General features: G+C 50.1%; 1 protein-coding gene across 6 annotated transcripts in view; it reads right to left on the bottom strand.

The window, feature by feature from the left end:
* Positions 1 to 19,269, bottom strand: part of MICAL2 (microtubule associated monooxygenase, calponin and LIM domain containing 2) — a 222,237-nt gene that overhangs the window by 114,509 nt on the left and 88,459 nt on the right. For all 6 annotated transcript variants that reach the window (XM_047823892.1, XM_047823887.1, XM_047823888.1 and 3 more), the window contains exons 5-15: positions 18,884 to 19,000; positions 17,474 to 17,575; positions 14,493 to 14,648; positions 11,177 to 11,277; positions 6,606 to 6,863; positions 5,148 to 5,263; positions 4,157 to 4,283; positions 3,266 to 3,356; positions 2,042 to 2,189; positions 691 to 890; positions 184 to 290 (exon numbers count right to left, since the gene is read on the bottom strand). In XM_047823892.1, the coding sequence (XP_047679848.1) occupies positions 184 to 290; positions 691 to 890; positions 2,042 to 2,189; positions 3,266 to 3,356; positions 4,157 to 4,283; positions 5,148 to 5,263; positions 6,606 to 6,863; positions 11,177 to 11,277; positions 14,493 to 14,648; positions 17,474 to 17,575; positions 18,884 to 19,000 (1,523 nt within the window). The remainder of the gene's footprint in view (positions 1 to 183; positions 291 to 690; positions 891 to 2,041; positions 2,190 to 3,265; positions 3,357 to 4,156; positions 4,284 to 5,147; positions 5,264 to 6,605; positions 6,864 to 11,176; positions 11,278 to 14,492; positions 14,649 to 17,473; positions 17,576 to 18,883; positions 19,001 to 19,269) is intronic.

Genomic DNA, 19,269 nt, shown 5'->3' with positions numbered 1-19,269 from the left:
CTACACGGTGCCGGGGCGACTTCCAAAAGTGGTCAGTCACTAAACTGAGCTTTGCTCGTGTCTTCCGTGAGCACCTTATCTGTGTAATTCATCAGCATTAACAGACGGAGAGCAGGACATTGCCCTCCCCCTTGCCCCATCCATGAGCAAAGAGACACTAAACAGAAGCAGGTCGACACTTACTCGCGGGGTCCTCTTCCTCGGAAACGTGAGGTTGAGATAGTTGTGAGAAATGAAGGATTTGGCCAAGCTGAAGTCAGCATTTTCTCCATAGTTTTTGCCCCAAGAATCTATTCATAAATAAAAATATGATGGAGGTTAGACCCCACCACTGCGACTCCAGGACTCAGGGCGGTGGGAGAGGGGGTCATTGCTACAAGGTCCCTCCAAATAACTCCCTTACCCACAATGAAAGATACAAGTGAGCTGGGTAGGGGCTGTGTAGCTCCATCCGTGACCTCCCAGCCACAGGGGCAGACCTTCAACCTTTCGTGGCACCTGCCACACACACCCACTTACACACACAGGTCTGGGTGGGTTGGGTCCGCTCCCATTTGGCCTCAAAGTGAGAGGAAAGGCAGGGGCCAGCCCCAGAACAGATGACACCAGAGAGCAGAGCAGCCAGACATGGGCATGGGGCAGAGATGGCCCAAGGGTGCAGCAAAGTCACGCCCCAAAGCAGGGCCTTACCCACAGGCCTCAGCGGGGTGCCCCGGAAGAGCTCGTAGAACTTGGAGAGGTACATGACCATGCTGAGCTTGTCGGGCTCCTGGGCTGATGCCATCTCCTTGCCTGTGGTCACCGGGGGGATACCAAACTCACGCTCAGCCACGTCAAATGCCAGCTGGTTGTTCTCCACGGCATCGTCTTCATTCAGAGAGTCAAAGTTGCTGGAGAATCAAAACAAACTGAAGTTCAAGGACAGGAGACATGGGTGTGAACAATGGGCTGAACAAACTTACCCATAAGGAGCATTATGAGTGACACTCTGCTGGGTCTCAGGGGCAGGGGTGTGGGGAGGGAGGTGTGGCCCCAGCCCCTGCCCTCATCATCCCCTTCCTGCTGCCCTCACCAGCACCACCACCTACCCCCCACCCCCCCTCACACACACACCCGCTGCTTCTCCAGGGAAGCTCCTTCTCACTCAGGGTGGGACCAAATCGGATTTAGGCATTGCTGCCTGGGCTGGAACAATGGGAAGATAATTTACACCTGTTTGCTACTTTATTTTTAAGTAGTTCCTTTATCTTCTTGTGCTTTTAATTCTAAAAGTAATATGAATGTCTCATAAGAAAAAGAATCAAGGTGTATACAACATATAAAGTGACAAGTGAGCGTCCCATCCCCTTTTTGAGGCAACCTCACTTCCTAAAGGTATTGACTGCTAACCCTTTGGTGGGTTTCCTTTCCTCCTTTTGGATGAATGTACTCGTGGGCCTGCAGTTACTCTGCAGTTGATTTGAATCCAACATCAATAGATTATTGGGCCTTCAACATCACAGTGTGTCCAGCGTTCCTAATGATGCTGCCATTATTGCCAATAGGTGGACGAAGACACAAACTCAGAGAAGGCAAGTGACCTGCCTAGTGCCACACAGCTGATTGGTCTACATCTCAGTTCGAATTCTTTCGGCTGTAAAACTCAAACTGGTTCCCAGAATGAGGTCTTGCCCGGAATTCTTCTCTTGTGGGTAGAGTGCCCAGGGGCAGAGGCTCCATTTCCCCAATGACAGAGGGGACGTGGGGACAAGAACGCCCAAGGGCAGAGGCTCGATTTCCCCAGTGACAGAGAGGACATGCGGGGACAGGCACACGCATGCGGCCTGAGCTGCTCTTCCTCATCACAGATTAGGAACTCAGGTCACGCAAGCTGCTTACAGAGTAATCAGTGCGAATGGAAAAGAACTTAAGAAAACCTCCAATAGAAGATACGTTTCAAGCCAAGATTCTGCATCTCGCAGAACAGCTCTCATCCCCCTTGTCCCCGGGTCCCCTTGGGCCATGAAGGGCTTGGCAGGTTCATCCGGAGCCCCCGACTCACATCAGCTCAGGCCGGAAGCGGTGGATGATGGCACACAGGGCCAGGCCGCTGCGCCAGGATGTGGTCAGGTCGGTGACATTGACGTGCTGGTAGCCCTCGGTTTGCTGCTGACACCAGGTTAAGAGCTTGCTGGGCCGGATGTCGGACTCTGCAGCCAGGGGAGACACACAGTGGTGACGGGCTCTGGGGAAGTCTCAGCAGCCTCCCTGGGGACCAGTAAGAACAGCACCAAGGCAAGGGCCAAGGGCATGGGTGCAGCCCCAAGGCACCCTGTCAACAGCGTGGTGGGAGGGAGGGCAGGATACTGGGACAGGACACATGTTCTCCTGCAGCAGAATCGCTGAGACCCCCTGTGGCCAGGCGCCAGTCAGAGGCTACATACGAACACAGCGGGGAGCACTGTGTGGACCCTGCCAACATCTCATCTGGTGGGGCAGGCAGACATGGCAGCAGGTGACGATGACACCGTGCTGTGATGGCAGAGATGTGGGTACAGGGGGCACACGAGCAGGTCTGCTCCTCGTCTGCCAGGGAAGCGGAACTCGCCAAAGCGAGAGTCATGGAGCAGGTGTACCTGCTGCTTGAGGAGTGTCTAGGGATTCATCAGACAAAAGAAGGCATTCTGGGAAGACAGAAGAGGGCTGTGCCATGGCAAGAATCTAGAAAGGCTGGCCAGGCTACGTGCAACAGCTTGTTACAGGGGTGGCAGCAGTGGGGCGTGGGGCATGAAGGGAAGGAGGGGTGGCCAGTAAGGCTGTGTGCGCCCAGAGATTGGGAGGATGCGGGGTCCAGGCAGGCAACAGAAGCCAGAGAGCTCTTTCAGCAGGACGGGGACCTGAGCGAGTCCAATTGATCATGTAACTATCCCTTCCCTCCACCAGGAAAAGAGGGTAGCATGTGGAGCTTGTTATCTAGCTGGGAAGACAAGATCCCCACACTAGACACAACAGGGAAAGAAAAGCAAGGCCCCAATAAAGTAGTTCCCCAGTTCACTTTCATGTCCTAAGTTCTTCATGCATATTAATTCCTCTCCAACCCATCTACAGTTGGTGTTGTTGCTGTCCTGGTTTTAGAGAAGAGGATGCTGCAAGACAGAGGAGAAGTCCCTGGCCAAGGTCACACAGCTCATAGCAGAATAGCCTACTGGACTGCAGGGTCTGTGCCCCCACGGTCACTCCACCCCCATGCCAGCAGCCTGGCCGAGGACCTGGGTCGGCTGCTTACCCCTCCTGGAGAGGCCCACGGATCTCCTCACTGAGCCCAGCCTCTCGAGAGGCCACTGGTCCAGCTCCTTAGTGATGTATAAATGCTTCACCTGCAAGCAAGCACTTTGGTTAGTGCTGACTTTAAAGAGACCACATAGCTGCCCACCAGTATTTCCCCCAAAGCCAGTCTCAGGGTTGACCCAGCCTCTACCCAGTGTCCACCATCTATCTTTTCCTCTCTCCCTGGAGGCCATGGCCTTCAGCAAGAGAACCGGGGAACCTGAGACACAGAGCAACGGGTCCCACCCAGTGGTCCACCCAAATGTGGGGGGACTCAGGTGTGAGAAAATGTAATTGGCTAACTTTAAGAACATCACACCGTTCTTCGTACCATTGCCTAAAGAAGTTGGCAGTTGTGTGTTTCTGAGTCAACGGGAGCAAAAGGGACTGTTGGACTGCGAACTGAAAGGACTTGATGGCTGGCTGAGGAGACTATTTGAGGGAGGCATGCTCAGCCACGCATATGTGCGGTGACAATAAACACGTAAGCATATGTGCAGATGTGGACACCACACATGTTCTAGTTCTTTCTGTGGGCTAGACACACGCTGACTCTAGTTTTCTCCTGCAGCTCTCCTGGAGACAGGAAGTGGTCCCACACCCAAGCCAAGAGGCATTGGTGGCCTCAGTCCCAGGGATGTGGCAAAGTTTCTTGTTTTTTTTTCTTTTTCTTTTTAAATTAATTAATGTATTTATTTTTAAATTTATATCCAAGTTAGTTAGCATACAGTGTCACAACGATCTCAGGAGTAGATTCCAGTGATTCATCTGGAATGTGGCAAGGTTTTACATGACCCCTACCCACTGCTCAGTGACGGGTGGTCCCCATAGGGCCCAGGGAAGGACTTACCTGATGGGGCCTGACACAGTTAGAGTTGAGATTTGGGTACCGTGTCCCTGGGTCCAACGTGTACTGCTCAAAGTTCTTGTTGATGTTCTCTGGGGTAGTCTGAGGTAACAGCCGATAGAGACTTTCTCTAGGATGAGGCAAAGGCCAGGGGTCAGGGGTTGCTAGGGCAGCCTCAGGCCCTTGTCTGTACCCCCCCCCCCCCCGCCTTTGCTCTGCTCTTAAAGGCTCCTTGGATATGTCTGTATACTCCTCCCCTCAAAGCCTGGCCCTCATGGTTCCTCATGGATCCACAAAGTGGGGGAGATTCGAAGGGCTGGAGAGAAGGTGGGAGGGGGTCCACAGGCAGTGATGCTGGCCTTCTTCCCCCAAGAAGAGGGCAGGGACACATAGCTGGCAGCAGAGGGACCTGTGGTTTTGCTATAACCACCACTCAGCCAAGCTGCGTCCTATGGCCTGCCCCCCATGACCACTGGCCTCCACACCCAAGACCAGCAGAGGCCTGTCCCATTCACCAGCCCTGATTTCCCCCGGTCCACCAGCTGTTACAGCCACGTGGCCAGCAGCAGGAGTCTGGGCGGAAGCCCCAGAGGATCTTAGCAGCAGAAGAGGCCTGGGAGGTCAGAAATCCAGCCCCCATGGGAGGACACTCAGCACTGCAGTGAAGGCTTCCCCCTAAACCTCTTCTGGCTCTGCAGTGACCGGGCAGTGCTGGGAACCCCAACTTCAGGGCCGCTCCAGGTCAAGATTTCCCTGTTGCATTCAGGTCGTAAGGTCCTGGCCCCAAGAAAGAAGTCACTGAAGGGGGCAGAGCATGACAGAGAAAGTTTTCCTGGGGATGCTGATGATCAAATCAGGGCCCGTGTGGGAAGGCAAATGAAAGATTCATCCCAGGTTCATCCGGGAGTCGCCTAAAGGCCAGCCTTGCTCTCTTTCCTGTCTGATTTTGGAACCAGCCCTGCCCCCAGCTGGAAACCCTGCCGCTGATACTCACCTTTCGGCCAGCAGCTCCAGGGGAGGGGTGCCCTGGTCCCAGCTTTTCACCATCCATGCCGTGTCAAAGGCTGCCAGGAAGCCTCGGGCACAGCCTGTGCCCATGGGCCAAAACGGCTGGAGAAGAAAGTGTGGAACATTCCCGTTAATTCTAAAGGCCCCCGCTTTGCCTTCCCATTCTATCCAGCACTTGGGGCTTGCCAGGCCCTTGCGAGGCACTGGAGGGGGTGAGGGGTGACAGGACAGACCCTAGGATTCACCGCAAACACAATTAGCTATAGCACAAAGTCCCGTGTAAAGGGTGCTGTATCACAGGAACAGCAAAACTGCTTTGGGGCTTACAAAAGGCACAGGCAAATCCCCACCCTGGGGAAGGCGATGGAAATCAGGGAATACTTCGCCAAAGAGTTGCATTTGTGAGGATTTTAAAGAATGGGTAGGATTCTCATCTTGACCCGTTCAGGAATAGCATGGGCAAAGGCATGGTGGCTGGAAAATGACGGTGCCCGGTAGAGGAGCAGAGGAGGGTAGCATGAGAGAATGCTGAGAAGGGAGACGGGGCGGAGGGGGCAGGTCACAGCCCACACACCATGGGGAGCAAGGGCTGGTTCACCAAATGAAATTCTTTTTTTTTTTTTAATTTTTTAAACATTTTTAAGAGAGAGAGAGAAACAGGGTGCAAGTGGGGGAAGGACAGAGAGAGAGGGAGACACAGAATCCAAAGCAGGCTCCAGGCTCTGAGCTGTCAGCACAGAGCCTAACGCTGGGCTCGAACCCATGAACCCTAAGATCATGACCTGAGCCGAGGTCGGACACTTAACTGACTGAGCCACCCAGGCGCCCCTGACCGAAGTAAGTTCTAACTGAACTGCCCCATGGGCACCCAAAGCATAGTCTGGAATTTGACTCTTACTTGGAATAAACACACATTTTTTTTTTTTTTTTTTGGTTAGTGCTGACTTTAAAGATAAAAATGTAATCCTTCTGAAAACATTCTATCTAAGGATCCTTGCATTTGCTGATTCTCTGGGAAGCACTTTGAGCAGGGAGGCCATGGACGGAAACTGGACTTGGGGCCCCATATGCCTTCTTGTACCCTCTACGATCTCCATGTTGCAAGGCTCCAGAGAGAGCTCCCCACTCGAGGAAGAAGTTATGGTCCAGCTGAGGGCGTGCATGTTCTCAGGAGGCCAGCCTGTAAAGTTCAGAGCGGGGCTGACCGATTTTGTACTTTGACAGAGAGGTCGGCCCGAAGAGCCCAGAGGTAGGAGAGAAAGATAGAATGAGCTTCTCTGTATTTGGTCAAAGGGCAGGTGCAAACTGGAGACCAGCACGGGCTTGGCAGAGTCCGGCACACTGGCAGGGCACCCATCTGTCCCCTGGCTGAACGACAGCACAGGCTGCTGGCCACACCATAAATGCAGGGATCGGTCTTTTACCAGGAATGGGGGGGCGCTACCTCAAGCAGGCTGTCGCCCACCAGGGCCACGAGTAGCTGGTGTGACTGGCGCTCGCGCACCAAGGCCGCGTTCTCGGAGGCGTACATGGAGGTGAAGTCGAACATGGCCACATCGGGCTGCCCATAATGGTTCATAGCATAGTCTAACGATGGCAGCTGGTAATTGGTGGCGAAATCTGCAGCCTCACGGGCATAGGAAAGCAGGTTGTCCTGGTTCACATTCTCCGCACACAGCAGCATCTCCGTGTCGATGTAGTCCTGGGGGGGAGAATAGGAGCAAAATGTTGCAATCTGCCCCTGGAAAGGGCAAGTGTTCATACCCATATCTTTGCAAAAGGACTTGGAATGGGTTTGGACAGTGAGGCTGATCAAAACAGAAAATCAGGGCCAAAGGAATCAAGAGGAACCAAATCAGCCCTCTGTACAGGGCCAACAGAGCTGTGATTAAGCATCACACTTGACTTTGAGCTTCCTGGCATCCGAGGCAAAAGGGAAATGTGATGTATGGCAAGGCTTTCCTTATCAGAAAGAAGGAAGCATAGAAATTCCTAGGGGAGGCAATTTTTTCCTGGCACTAAATTCTAAAAGAACTGTCTCACGTAGGAATTTTGACAGAGAACACAGTGTTGCAATGAACAGTTTACTCAGTAATGGTCTTGTGGTAAACACGGAAGTAAATTTCATATGGCCGGTTCTTGTGATAACTTTCAGCAAAAATGAAAAGACAAAAGAGCGAGTAAGTAATAGTGATTTTATAGCCGACTAAGCTGAGCTAATAATGTGGTCCGGACATACTGTGTTTAGTGGGCAAACAGGACCAGAAAAGAAATGGGTAACTGGCATAACTCTTGAACTTTCTCTGCAGAATCAGTTATCTCTTCTCTGGCCAGGCTGAGGGTTGCTCAGGGCCCTGTTCTGCTCTCACAGTGTTAACTGCTACAGCCCTGGAGGGCGCTGGCTTCCAGCACCAGGATACCCATCCTGGAGGGACTCCAGCAGTGCCCCATAGCATGTCCCCCAGAGTCTAATCTGCTCCTCGTGTGGTTAAGGAACCAGAAGACTATCTTTCCCGAAAGGTAGCAGAGAAGTGCAGATCCTGAGGAGGGTGGGGTGTGGGCGGGGACTGGTGGGGCCATCCAGAGCATCAGGTCACAGTCCACCCCTGCTACGCAGTGAGTAAAGTTGGGCAAGTTATCAAAGTCTTCTGAGTTTCCGTTTTCTTGTTTGTAAAACAGGAATGACAAAATCCACCTCATACAGTGAGGACCGAGGGAAATGGCAGACATAAAAATCCCCAGCCTGACGCCTGGCACGTGAGAAGAGCAAAGTGAGTGGGAATTTCCATTCCCTATAATTCACGATGGCACAAACACAGCATGTGGGGAAGCGCGCCCCTGGACCTCCCCTCCCCACCCTGAGGCACCAACAAGAGTATTTATAAAGGTCTTGGAAGGCACAGCCACATCTACAAACAGAGCGACCTACTGTGTCCATTTTCCTCATAGCCGTGATTTCAAATACCTCATCGCAGAAATTCTCATATGTTCACACCATAGTGCATCACCCAGTTTGCACCCAGCAGTGGCCCAAGGGTGCTTTGCCGGGTCACGGCGTTCAGGCTGGAGCTCCTGCCATTCGCCTTTCCTTTCTCCTACCTGCTCCACCAGTCACATGACCAATTTCCTCCCTTACAAGCGTGGGGATGAGATGGGGAAGGGTGAATGGAGAGGTCTTGAAAATACTCCCTCTTCAAAGCATGCCCACAAGCGCCCATGAGGTGGGCTGGGTGATGGGGGAGTGTGGTCACGCCTGGTGCTGGTGTCCCAAACAGGGGTGTGGGGACCTGCAGGGCTGGGCTGGGGTAACAGCTCACCTGGCCCAGGGCTGCTGGAAGGAGCCATGGGACCTCGTATGGCAGGAGGTCCCAGGAGAGGGGACGGTACAGAAGCAGGACAGGGAGCAGCAGGGAGGGGGTGAAAACAAGGACAATGGAGAGAAAGGTGGGAAGGGACCCTAAACGAAGTGGGCAGGCCTGGAGAAGTAGTTTTAAATTAAGACAGATGCAGGAGGATGAAGGTGGGCCCCGTTTACCACACGCATAGGTACTGAAGACAGGCTGCGTCCTCAGCAGAGAGGAGGGACAGTGAGAGATGTGGCAAGAATAGTACAGGGCGGGGAACCTGATGGGAAGAGCAGTCACCCCTACCTCCCCACCCCCGTGCTGAGCTGAAAGGAAGGCTGGAGATCAGAAGAGAAGGTCAGGCAATGGTTTCGAATGAGGTTGGGCTCAGCACTGGGAGACCAGCTATGATGTACGCTGGCCTCACCTACCTGGAAACGAGGCTCCCTCCCCCCATGGCGAGACCAAGCCTGCTATATCCAGGAGCCTTCGCCTATATGAATGTGGGCCAGCCCGGAGAGGGCGCCAGGATGACAGGCCACCCTCCTTGTGAGGGAGAGCAAGATGGGCAGAGTTGGGAGCCCAAAGCCATCGTTTCCTGAGGAGGAACTTCACTCTCCCTTCAGTAGCCATGGAAGACCAGAGGTCAGTAGGAATAGGTGGGGAAGCAGGTCAGTCAGTCATTCAACACACATTCACTCAGCACCTCTGTGTGCCTCCAGAAAGATGCTGACCCATGCAGGGAGAGGAAATGAGAGAGGACTTGCCATTCCTCTGGGAGCATGACAAGAATGTTAATTTGAGTGGCTCGGGGTAGGTGGACCAGCTCCCAGCTATGCAAATGCTACAGAGCTTGGCCGGGCCCATGGAGACTCCTGGCCAGAGCTCCTGAACCAAAGAACTTTCCAGCCCTCTCACGTCCAGCCTGTGGGCTAGAACTTCTAGAGGAGAGTTCCTGTCTTATCTTAAAAGCCCCTCAGCACCAGCTCAGAAGATACCCCTGGACTCTCTGAGGGGAAAGAAAGCCCCAGTGAGGACACCCACGAGCCTGGGATCTGCTCCCAGATCTTCCACCGTCATTATGGGGTTAGAGTGAGTCACGCTTGCCCACCTGTGTGATGACAGGGACGTGGGGGTATGGAGGGGCTTTGACAACTGCCAAAGAGTTGAATCACCATGAGCAACATGTCGTGGCCTGGACAAATGCCCTGGGATGCCCTGAGGGAACCTTAGTGTCCCACAGGCTGGAGTACTCAGCCAGTGAAATAAGAAACCCATGTCAAATTCTGCCTGACTTCCCATGGTGAGAGGTGGGTGCTGACAAAAGCCTCCTCAGCCCCTCCTTTGCAAAGGTTTCCACTGTTCCTGAAGCCCCGGACCCCAAATAGTCCTTCACTACCTGCCATTGGCCTCTCGATGGAGGAGGTAACTTTGGGAGGGATGCCCGTGGAATAAAGGAAAGAAGGGGACACCACCCTACCTCCCCCAGACCGGGTCAGCCGTGGGGCACCAGATGCCAAAACCCACTGCTCACACATCTGCTGGCTGTGTTCAGTCGGTTCCTTTCAACTCCCATCCACCCCATTCACAGCCTCCTGTCTGCACCTCAGGCTCTCAGCAAGCCCTGAGCCACGCAGAGGAGGCCCAGGGGAGGGCTGGGTTACTAATGCCACCCGGCCGGCTGCCAGCACAAAGTGGTCAGAGGACAGGCACATTCTTCTTCGACAACCGACACTGAATAGTCACCATGCCGCCTGAGCTGCAGGCCGCCACCCGGAGAGCAGGCTGACCTCGGACTGCATGATCGTTATCTTGAGGCTACAGCAGGGGCAGCAGGAACAGAGGCTCTGGATAGGTTGGAAACCTGCCCAAAGCAGCTTCCAGCCCAGGGCCCACCACTCTGTGTGCTCCTTTCTTCTAGCCTCGTACTCGGTTTAAATATGAAGATGCACAGGCAAGAAGCAGAGGCCAGGAAGCCAGCAGGACCAAAAAGCAGGTGTCCAAACCAGACAGAAATGATAGAGGGAATCTACAACCCCCCTATATGCTCCAGGCACGGGGCCCGTTGCTCTGTATACCTGTTAAAATTTACTCCTGCAAACAACCCTTTCGGACAGAAACCATTATTCCTGTTCTACAGATAAGACCGAAGTTCAGGAAAGTTAAGCAGCGTTTAGTCACAGTCCTGAGTTAATCGGTGGCAGAGCCAAGATTCAAGTTGAGCCTTTGTGCCTGTGAGAAGAGAGGGTTCCACAGGACATTACGACTAGAGGGCCACATGTGAAATTCACCAGTGAATGTTGTTTCCGTGTTCCACTCGGACAAGGAGCCCACAGCTGCCTCCGAATGACATGAGACCTCCCAGGAAAGGGAGCAGGGTAGAATGAGACATGGAGAAGGAGAAGACTCAGCCCATCTCTTGGTGGCAAAGGCTCACACCAACAACCGGGGGAGGGTCTCAGCCCCCACCGCCACCCCCCAGCGTTCCGCAGAAACACCTCTGCCTGTATCGGCTCCTTCACTCAACACTCACACGACACCACACGGAAGGAAAATGCTGGTCCTTTTCTTGCCTCCCGCTTTGCTCGGTTTCTGGCAGGACGGCATCTTGCTCCCACACTTGCTGGGTCACAAAGGGAAAGACAGGACACCCCAGCCAAGAGATACGTACGTTAATGATGACACCTTTGTCGAGCAGGCTCTGCTTCTTGGCAGTCATGACGAAATAGTGGGTGCAGTCCTTGTAGTAAACAATGTTCTCCAGATCAATCCCTGCAGAGAGAAGTATGCGTGGACTCAGTTTGATTCCCTCAGCGCTCGCTGCATGCCAAGAGCTCTACTTTGCTGCATCACAGGTGCCGTTTTTCCCTGCATATACTCATGTTGGGCAAGTTTTTAAAACACACAAGGCTGGGAAAGAGAAAACGGATTGCTAGAATTTACCTAACTCCACACAGCTAGCTTTTACAGCCCCACTAAGACCCTATGTGCTTTTTCAATTGAGATGTAATGGACATGTAACATGTTGTAAGTTTAAGGTATACAATATATTGATTTGGTATGTTTATATATTGCGATATGATTAAAGCGCTTTAAAAAAAAAAAAAAAAACCTCAAAGTCCTTAGGGGCTGTGGACCAGCACTTCCAAGTTAGAGCCTAGTGTTGCAGAAAGGCCAAGAGTTGTCCACAGCATAGCAGCAAAGCAACAGTAGTCCCGGGATTTGAACCCCAGCCGGTCTGATTCCCAATCGCCACCATGCCCTCCATGTGACCACAGAGTCAGAGAGTGGTGTCAATTCTCCCAAGGCTGTGCTAAGCCATGTTTCTCCCGTTCTCCTGTGTGTGGGAAAACCCAGGTGTCCTGGCAGGAACAAGTCAGGTTGGAAGGCTGGGTTGTATCTTTTTGTACTTTCCAGCAAATGCAAAAACACTCGAGAGACTAGGTTTCTGCTTTTAAAACAAAGCCGTAGCGCCTGGCCGAAGCATCACCTGAGAACTTGGAAGTGTGCATGATCAGAACCCCACGTAGAACCTACTAAATCAGAAACTCTGATGGTAGGGCCAACAATCTGCACTTTGACAAGCCCGAGAGGGGATTCTGATGCACGTGCAAATTCGAGAACTGGCTTAGCTTCTTTGGAGAGAAAGGAACAGACATGTAACAACTTTAACACCAGCCGACATAGAGGTGTGCTGGGTAACCAGAGGAACCCCTTTATTACCGTTAAATAGGAAACAGCCATCAATGCAGAGGGCTCCCCTGAGAATCAGAGGAAATTCATCCGTGTCACTGTGAAAGGGGCACTGTGAAACAATGGCCAAAGGTGACCGTCCCAGCGAAATGTAAAGGAAACTCACTGAGACATTTGGAAAAACACACTCAATGTCCTGTCATAATTCATATTTGGTGGTTTATTGAAGTATTTATCTTCTTGGTTTTGGAGAGGAAGGGAGGGTTGGACAATTCTTAAATCATTCAGAAGAACATAATACGCTGAATGAAAACATTCTACAGAGAACTGTGGGCTGATGGGGGCCGGGGCGGGGAGGGGAAGATGGGTGATGGGCATTGAGGAAGGCACTTGTTGGGATGAGCATTGGGTGTTGTATGTAAGTGAAGAATCATGGAAATCTATTCCCGAAGCCAGGAGTATACTATATACACTATATGTTAGCTAACTTGACAATAAATTATATTTAGGAAAAAAAAAACAAGAAATAAAACATAAAATCCTAAAAAAAAAAAAAAGAAAAAGAAAAGAAAAGAAAATGAAAAGAAAAAAAAGAAAAACAAAAGAAATGAAAAGAAAAAAAGAAAAAGAAAAGAAAAGAAAAGAAAAGAAAAAGAAAAGAAAGAAAAGAAACCAAAAAACCCCGCTCTAATAAAATCATGCCACTGTGGTGAAACTCAGAGGATCGCCCAACAGGCACACATCATAATGGCCAGTGAGTGGCACAGTCTGGCTCAATAAGGAATCCCATTCCTAGAAACTAACTTGAAATATTCCCGGGGAGCAGTTTGACCTGTAACAGTGCACAACTGGAAGGTCTATACCAGAGGCCAGCAGACATTTTTCTGTAACAGGCAGATAGTAAGGATTTGGGGCTTTGTGGGCCATCAGGGTCCACAACCACTCACGGCCACAGGTAGCAATGTCAACAAGTGGGTGTGACTGTGCCCCAAGAAACTTTCATTTATGGGCACTGAAACTGGAATTTCATATAACTTTCGATTTGTTGAAAAATAGTCTTCTTTTGCTTTTTCTTCAGCCCATTCAAAAACATTAAAGCCATTCTTAGCTCGAAGGCAACACAAACATGTGGCCGCCCATAGTTTGCCGGCCTCCAATTTAAATGCTTAGGCGGTGACAGTGCATCTACTTAATGAGCTATTCTGTGGCTGCAAAACTGACCATCAGGAGGACCTGGCTGCAGTGTGGACAATATTTCAAATGTGATGCTGGAGGAGAAAATCAGATTCACAAAGAGTATTGACACTCCGAGAAGAGCCAGAGCCCTGTGAAAAGTGGGGCTCCAGGCAGACGATTATTGAAAAGAAGTATGTGAACATGAGAACTCTTTCTGTGCTAGGTGATACTCGGTGTGGATGATTGACTTCTGGTATGAAATTTTTGTCCAACATTGTTGTTACACTGCCTTCCGAGGAGAAATACCTATTTTAAAATCAAGTGAAAAGAAAAATCTGGGATTTACATAATTGGCAGGAGCGTTTCCCCCCTCTTTCCCCTCCCTGGGCTGGATTTCTCTGCACCATCTTTCTGACTGCCTGACGTACTAGTTGTCTGTTTATTAACGGTCTCCCCCAGCAGAATATAAGCTCCAAGAGAGGGGTCTTGTTTTGCCCACCGCTCTTTCTCAGGCCCTTGAACAACAGCTGGCACACAGTAGGCAGTCAATAGATATTTGTTGAGTAAAGGAATGAGGATCTTCTTTCCTCAAGGCCCACGGCTGGGGGACACTGATGCGCTGGGGTGAGTACATGCTCCCTGTGCATCCCTGGATGTCCCTGGTGGGGAAGGACGGCTGGCACACTGCACAGAAGTACCTACGCTTCTTCAGGGGCTAACCTCAGGTTACTGGCTCCCTCCTCAGAGGGCTCTCTGAAGCTCACGGTGACATGGGCATAGACCAACCTCCCTGCATTAGGATGGTTGTCCCTCACTGGACAAGGATCCACTTGGGGAAGGGACCATGTCAACCTCAACTCTGTATCCCATGATACTGATACTGGCACGTAATGTGCACTGAGTAAACGTTGACTGAGTAAATCCATCTTTAGCCATTTTCATGTACAACAGCCAGAACTTTTTCTCAAGAATTGCCCTTGTCCTTGAAGGAATCCTACCCATTTCTCTCCTAAGGAGAAGTCTGGGCTTCTGCTTTATCAGAGTGAGGCTCCCAATCCCCAAAACTGGGACAGCCCAGCATGGACATGGCCTGGTTTGGAGAAAGGTGAGGGTCCCACCTGTTTCTTCTTTAAGGTCCTGAAAAAACTTCTGGTTGAAGATGAAAGCCACCCCGCTAATCTCTTCCACCTTGGCCTCGGCTGTGCTGTTTCTGTTTATGAAGTTGGCGGTGATCGCAATAGCCAGCTTCCCACGGAATTCTTTTCTTCGGAACCCTGCATGAGGCGAAGAGAAAAAGGGAGTCTTTCTTCTGGATTTGGTGGGAAAAGTGAAAAAGATTACTGAGGAAGCTATTCTCAGATGCCTCACGGGCCCCTGAAACCAGAATTCTGCATCTGTAGAGAATAAGGGCAGGTGGAAATGTCAAGGTTTGTACCTGAGGAAGAAACACATCACCAGAGGCCTAAGTCAGTGGGACTTTTTCCTTTCCTGAAATCTATAGGACCAATTATTCTGGTTAGGCTTCTACAAACAAAAGGCCAAAGTGATCTTCCTAAAGGCAATCTGAGAGCTCATCCTTTTAAAGATTTGTTAGGGGGTCACCTGGGTGGCTCAGTTGGTTAAGTGCCTGACTTCGGATCAGGTCATGATCTCACGGTTCATGGGTTCGAGCCCTGTATCAGGCTCTGTGCTGACTCTCAGAGCCTGGAGCCTGCTTTGGATTCTGTGTCTCCCTCTCCCTCTGCCCCTCCCCTGCTCATTCTCTGTCTCTCTCTGTCTCTCAAAAATAAATGTTAAAAAAAAAATTTTTTTAACAAAAAAGATAAAGATTTGTTAGGCGCTGTTGCTAGGTACATTCATCACACATGCACTTTGAACTTGACGATTAAGACTATATTGTTAGCATTCTTCATGTTTTCCCCCCTTTGAAAAGGATTATGAGACTCAATTCCTGTGGGATGGGGATTTTAAACTTAAAACAAATTTTTTTTAATGTTTATTTATTTTTGAGAGAGCGCGAGTGAGCGGGGGAGGGGAAGAGAGAGAGGAAGACGCAGAATCTGAAGCAGGCTCCAGGCTCCGAGCTGTCAGCACAGAGCCCGATGTGGGGCCCGAACCCACACACTGTGAGATCATGACCTGAGCCGAAGTCGGACGCTTAACTGAGACACCCAGGCGCTCCTGTGGGATGGGGATTTTAACAAATTTTCTATTTCCAGTCTCTAGTGACGGGCACACGGTCCACACTCAATAAATATAGAATGAGTAGACAAAATTTTAACTTGCAATTGATTCGTACAATGATTCCTTGGGGTGCTTGTAAGTGTCAATGGTTTAGCTTTTTAATGGCGGTGACAGAGAGGACCCCAAGCAGCTGGTCAGACTTCATTCTTCTGCCAACCCCCTTTCTTTCTAGCAGCTGGCTAGCCCACAGTCCCCAGTTTTCCCTCTGTCCCAGACGCCGTGCACTTTGCTTAACTCAAGGCGCTCATCACATGAGCAGGCTTGGCGGACATGCCTCTGTCTTCAGCCTCCCCTGAGAACTGCCCCCACATTTGCTCACAGTATATGCAAACCTCATGTGCATTCCCAAACTTTGGTCAAAAATCCCTTGGACTGGAAACCTTGGGTTTTTATCTCAGTACCTCCTCTTTTAAGTCATCCTTCATCAGACTTTTATCGAAATGATCAGAAATGGCCATGATGGTCTAGTCTGGTATTTCTTAACCGGGAGTGACCTTGGCCCCCAGTTAGGCAAAGTGTGGAGACATTTCCGGTGGCTACAGCTTGGGGGTGCTACTGGTGTCTAGCAGGGAGAGGCCAGGGATGCTAAGCATCCTACTGTGCACGGGACAAAAAATGATGTGGCTCCAAATGCCAACGGCGTCAATATGGAAAAACCCAGCTGCAGGTCTACTTATTTGGTGCTAGGCTGCCTAAGTGGCTCTTCTCCTTCTTACCTTTATTTTCCTGTCCACGAAATGCCAAACTATACTCAGACAGGGTGTGGATTTTGGATTTGCAAATATTCAGACTTAACAGTTTTACCAAACCACCAAAATATCCCCATAAATGCTAATGGCACAATATCCAGGTTAGCAGCTTAAAAGGTCTTTGTCAGGTATTGGTTATTGATTGCAGGGATGGGGCGCGTGTAGGGATGGAGGAGAAGAGAGAGGCACGGGAGCGGGGAAAGGGTCCTCATGGTCCAGCAAGTGGTAGGGCCCAGCTAGGCAGACCACACCTCTGGAAGCCTCCAACATCGACCATCTTTCAGGGAGTGAGTTCTGTCCTCAGAGGAGATGCCCTCCCGGTCAGACCTCTGCAGCCTGCAGCCTTTAAGCAGGGCAAGCTTGAAGAGCAAATGTAGTCCCCAGTCTAAGAGATGCCATGTGAGGCCATTTTGTCCACCATCTGTGGTCTCACGCGGATACAGTTAGTGCAAATCCATACAACCTACGCACCAATTAATCTCGGCAGGGGGCGGGTGGAGGGGGAGGTGACTGAAGGCATTTCCTGGCAGTGGTGCTCCTCTCCCAACCTGATTAGCCCTTACTCCAAGAAAACGTGTTATGCTTCCAACTTCAGAACTCAGGGAAGCATGGTTTTGCGCTTTGACAGTCTGGGGAAAACAGATCTTACTGCCCAGCAGTGAATGTGCTGAAAAGTTACAAAAAGAGATGGGCTCCTCCTTCTGGAGCATTACACGTGACAGTGAAAGAACACACTCATAGTAGAAGAACGGCTGTCTTAGAGGAGGTATGAAAGTTCTTAGTGCCATGGATTGCACATTGACAGGTGCTCAGTAATTGTATGCTGACTTTGAACTTCCCTGGCACTTTATCTTTATAAAACACTTTTACATGTGAGTCCTTTCCTAGCCCTCAAAATGATGCTCTGAGAAGATTCTGTTATCTACATCTTCCAGGTGGGAAAAGTGAGGTTCAGAGACAATGAAATGCTCAGCCTCAGGCACAGCAGGACAATCTGTCCTTCTGTGAAGTCCCCACCCAGCTTTAGCACATGCCATCTCGCTTTTGTGCACTGCCCCCTGCCTCACGCCCATACCCCCTTCCTCAGCTCCAGGAACAGTCTTCACCTTCCAGCGTGTTCCTGCGGCCATCAGCGCCAATGATGACGTCAAACTCAAAGTCCGACAGAGCGTGGTCCGCAGGGAGAAATTCTGCCCGCCAGCCGATTTCTGCCAAAACAGAAAAATGATTTGAGTTGGCAGAGAAAGGTGGGAGGCATCTTGGTGTCGGCCAGGAAAAATGGATAATACCCCTATGTGTAGGCACCCCAGACAGAGCTGCCAGAAGAAAGACCCAGAGTCATCCCAACTCACACTCTCATCTGGACTCCTTCTGGCTTTAATATCAATTCAATCCGGGACAAGGTAAACCAGCAGCGTCAACCCTATGCTTGATGTAACTGGTTTCTGTGCAGGTTGGGAGACTATCCTCAGTGATTCTTAAACTAGTCTTACTTGAACCTTATTTTTCCCAGCGTTTTCTACCTTGCTCTCTTCATCTTCCCTTATATTCCTCCTTGCCCTCCCATTACTGACCAGACCCAGAGGATGTGCAGGGTGTAGAAACCAGTTTGAATTGCCACTTCATTATGGTCAGAATGTTCTGTCAGGCAGTACACAGTCTTCTATGATAACATTTTCAGGTAAAATCTTGCTGGTCACCCATAACTGGGATTTAACATCCACCAGAGGTTTGAGAGAGGCTACCAAAGCCACCTAAAGCCTCTTCTAAATTTTCAAATATCCTGGGCTGAGGACAGGAGAAGTCAGAACTGAATGAGCACATGGAGCTCTGAGGTCTCTGACATGAAGTTGCCCAAACTGAAGGTCCTGCCTCAGCAGAAGATTTTGATAATAAGATGCAGAGGCATCAGGAACAAAGTCTCCGTCCATGGTGTGTGAGAGATCCGCATTTACATAAACATATTAAAGGAGAAAGGGAAGCATTACTAAATAATAAGACACCCACAATGGGTGAAGTTTGTGGTTTGTAAATTATACTTTAGTAAGGCTTAAAAATATTACATGCCAAATTATATCATGAGCACTTATTTCATATTTTCTCTAGAAGCTTCACATTTCTAACTGGATTTTAAAATATCATATGGGTACAAAATATCCAAGTAACTGTGTGTTTTCCCACATAGCTGGAAGAGCATAGGAATGAACTTTATCAAACAACCAAATGTAGGTCTTCTATCCTAATTACTTATTACTTCATTTGTCAAATTACTGCCCCCTAGTGACAGGGTAACAAAATTACAGGTTTAATGGCATAACCAACCCCCGGTGGGGAAGAAGAGAAAAACTAAAGTGGTAGGTAGCCCTGGTCCAAAAAGGTAAAATATCCTTGACAGAATTATACCAAACAGTCCCCAACAAGAATAACTCTTACAGAAACATCCTCTGAGAACTACAAATGCGATTTCCATTTTGCGATATCTGATTTCTAGATATGAAAGGAAAAATATACTGTACTTTGATTTTCTTGATCTTCAGGAGGCTCTAGAACCTTCACAAACTCCACATTCACGTGGATTTCAACGCCCAGCATCAGGGCCACCTTGAATAGGATGAGCTGCAACTGACGAATACCTATTAGAAAGGAAAGGGGAAAGAGAAGACGTGTCAGCAGTAGTGCTTGAGTGTCTCCTGCATACAGGGTACTATATAATCACTCCTCGATGATCTCTGCGCATAGTCATGTACCAACCATGATCACTACCGAGAACTAATTATGTGCCAGCCACTTGGTGTTTTCTCACTTAACCCTTATTGTGACCCTTTGGGATAATTATTCCCATTTAATGGATAAGAAATTGAGGCTCAGTGAGGTGAAGTGATTTGCTTAAGGTGACACAGCA

Source organism: Prionailurus viverrinus, chromosome D1 (assembly GCF_022837055.1).
Source record: "Prionailurus viverrinus isolate Anna chromosome D1, UM_Priviv_1.0, whole genome shotgun sequence".
In the NCBI taxonomy this organism is placed as follows: domain Eukaryota; kingdom Metazoa; phylum Chordata; class Mammalia; order Carnivora; family Felidae; genus Prionailurus; species Prionailurus viverrinus.
The sequence above is the reverse complement of the archived record's forward strand: the minus strand, read 5'-3'. Positions and strand labels throughout refer to the sequence as shown.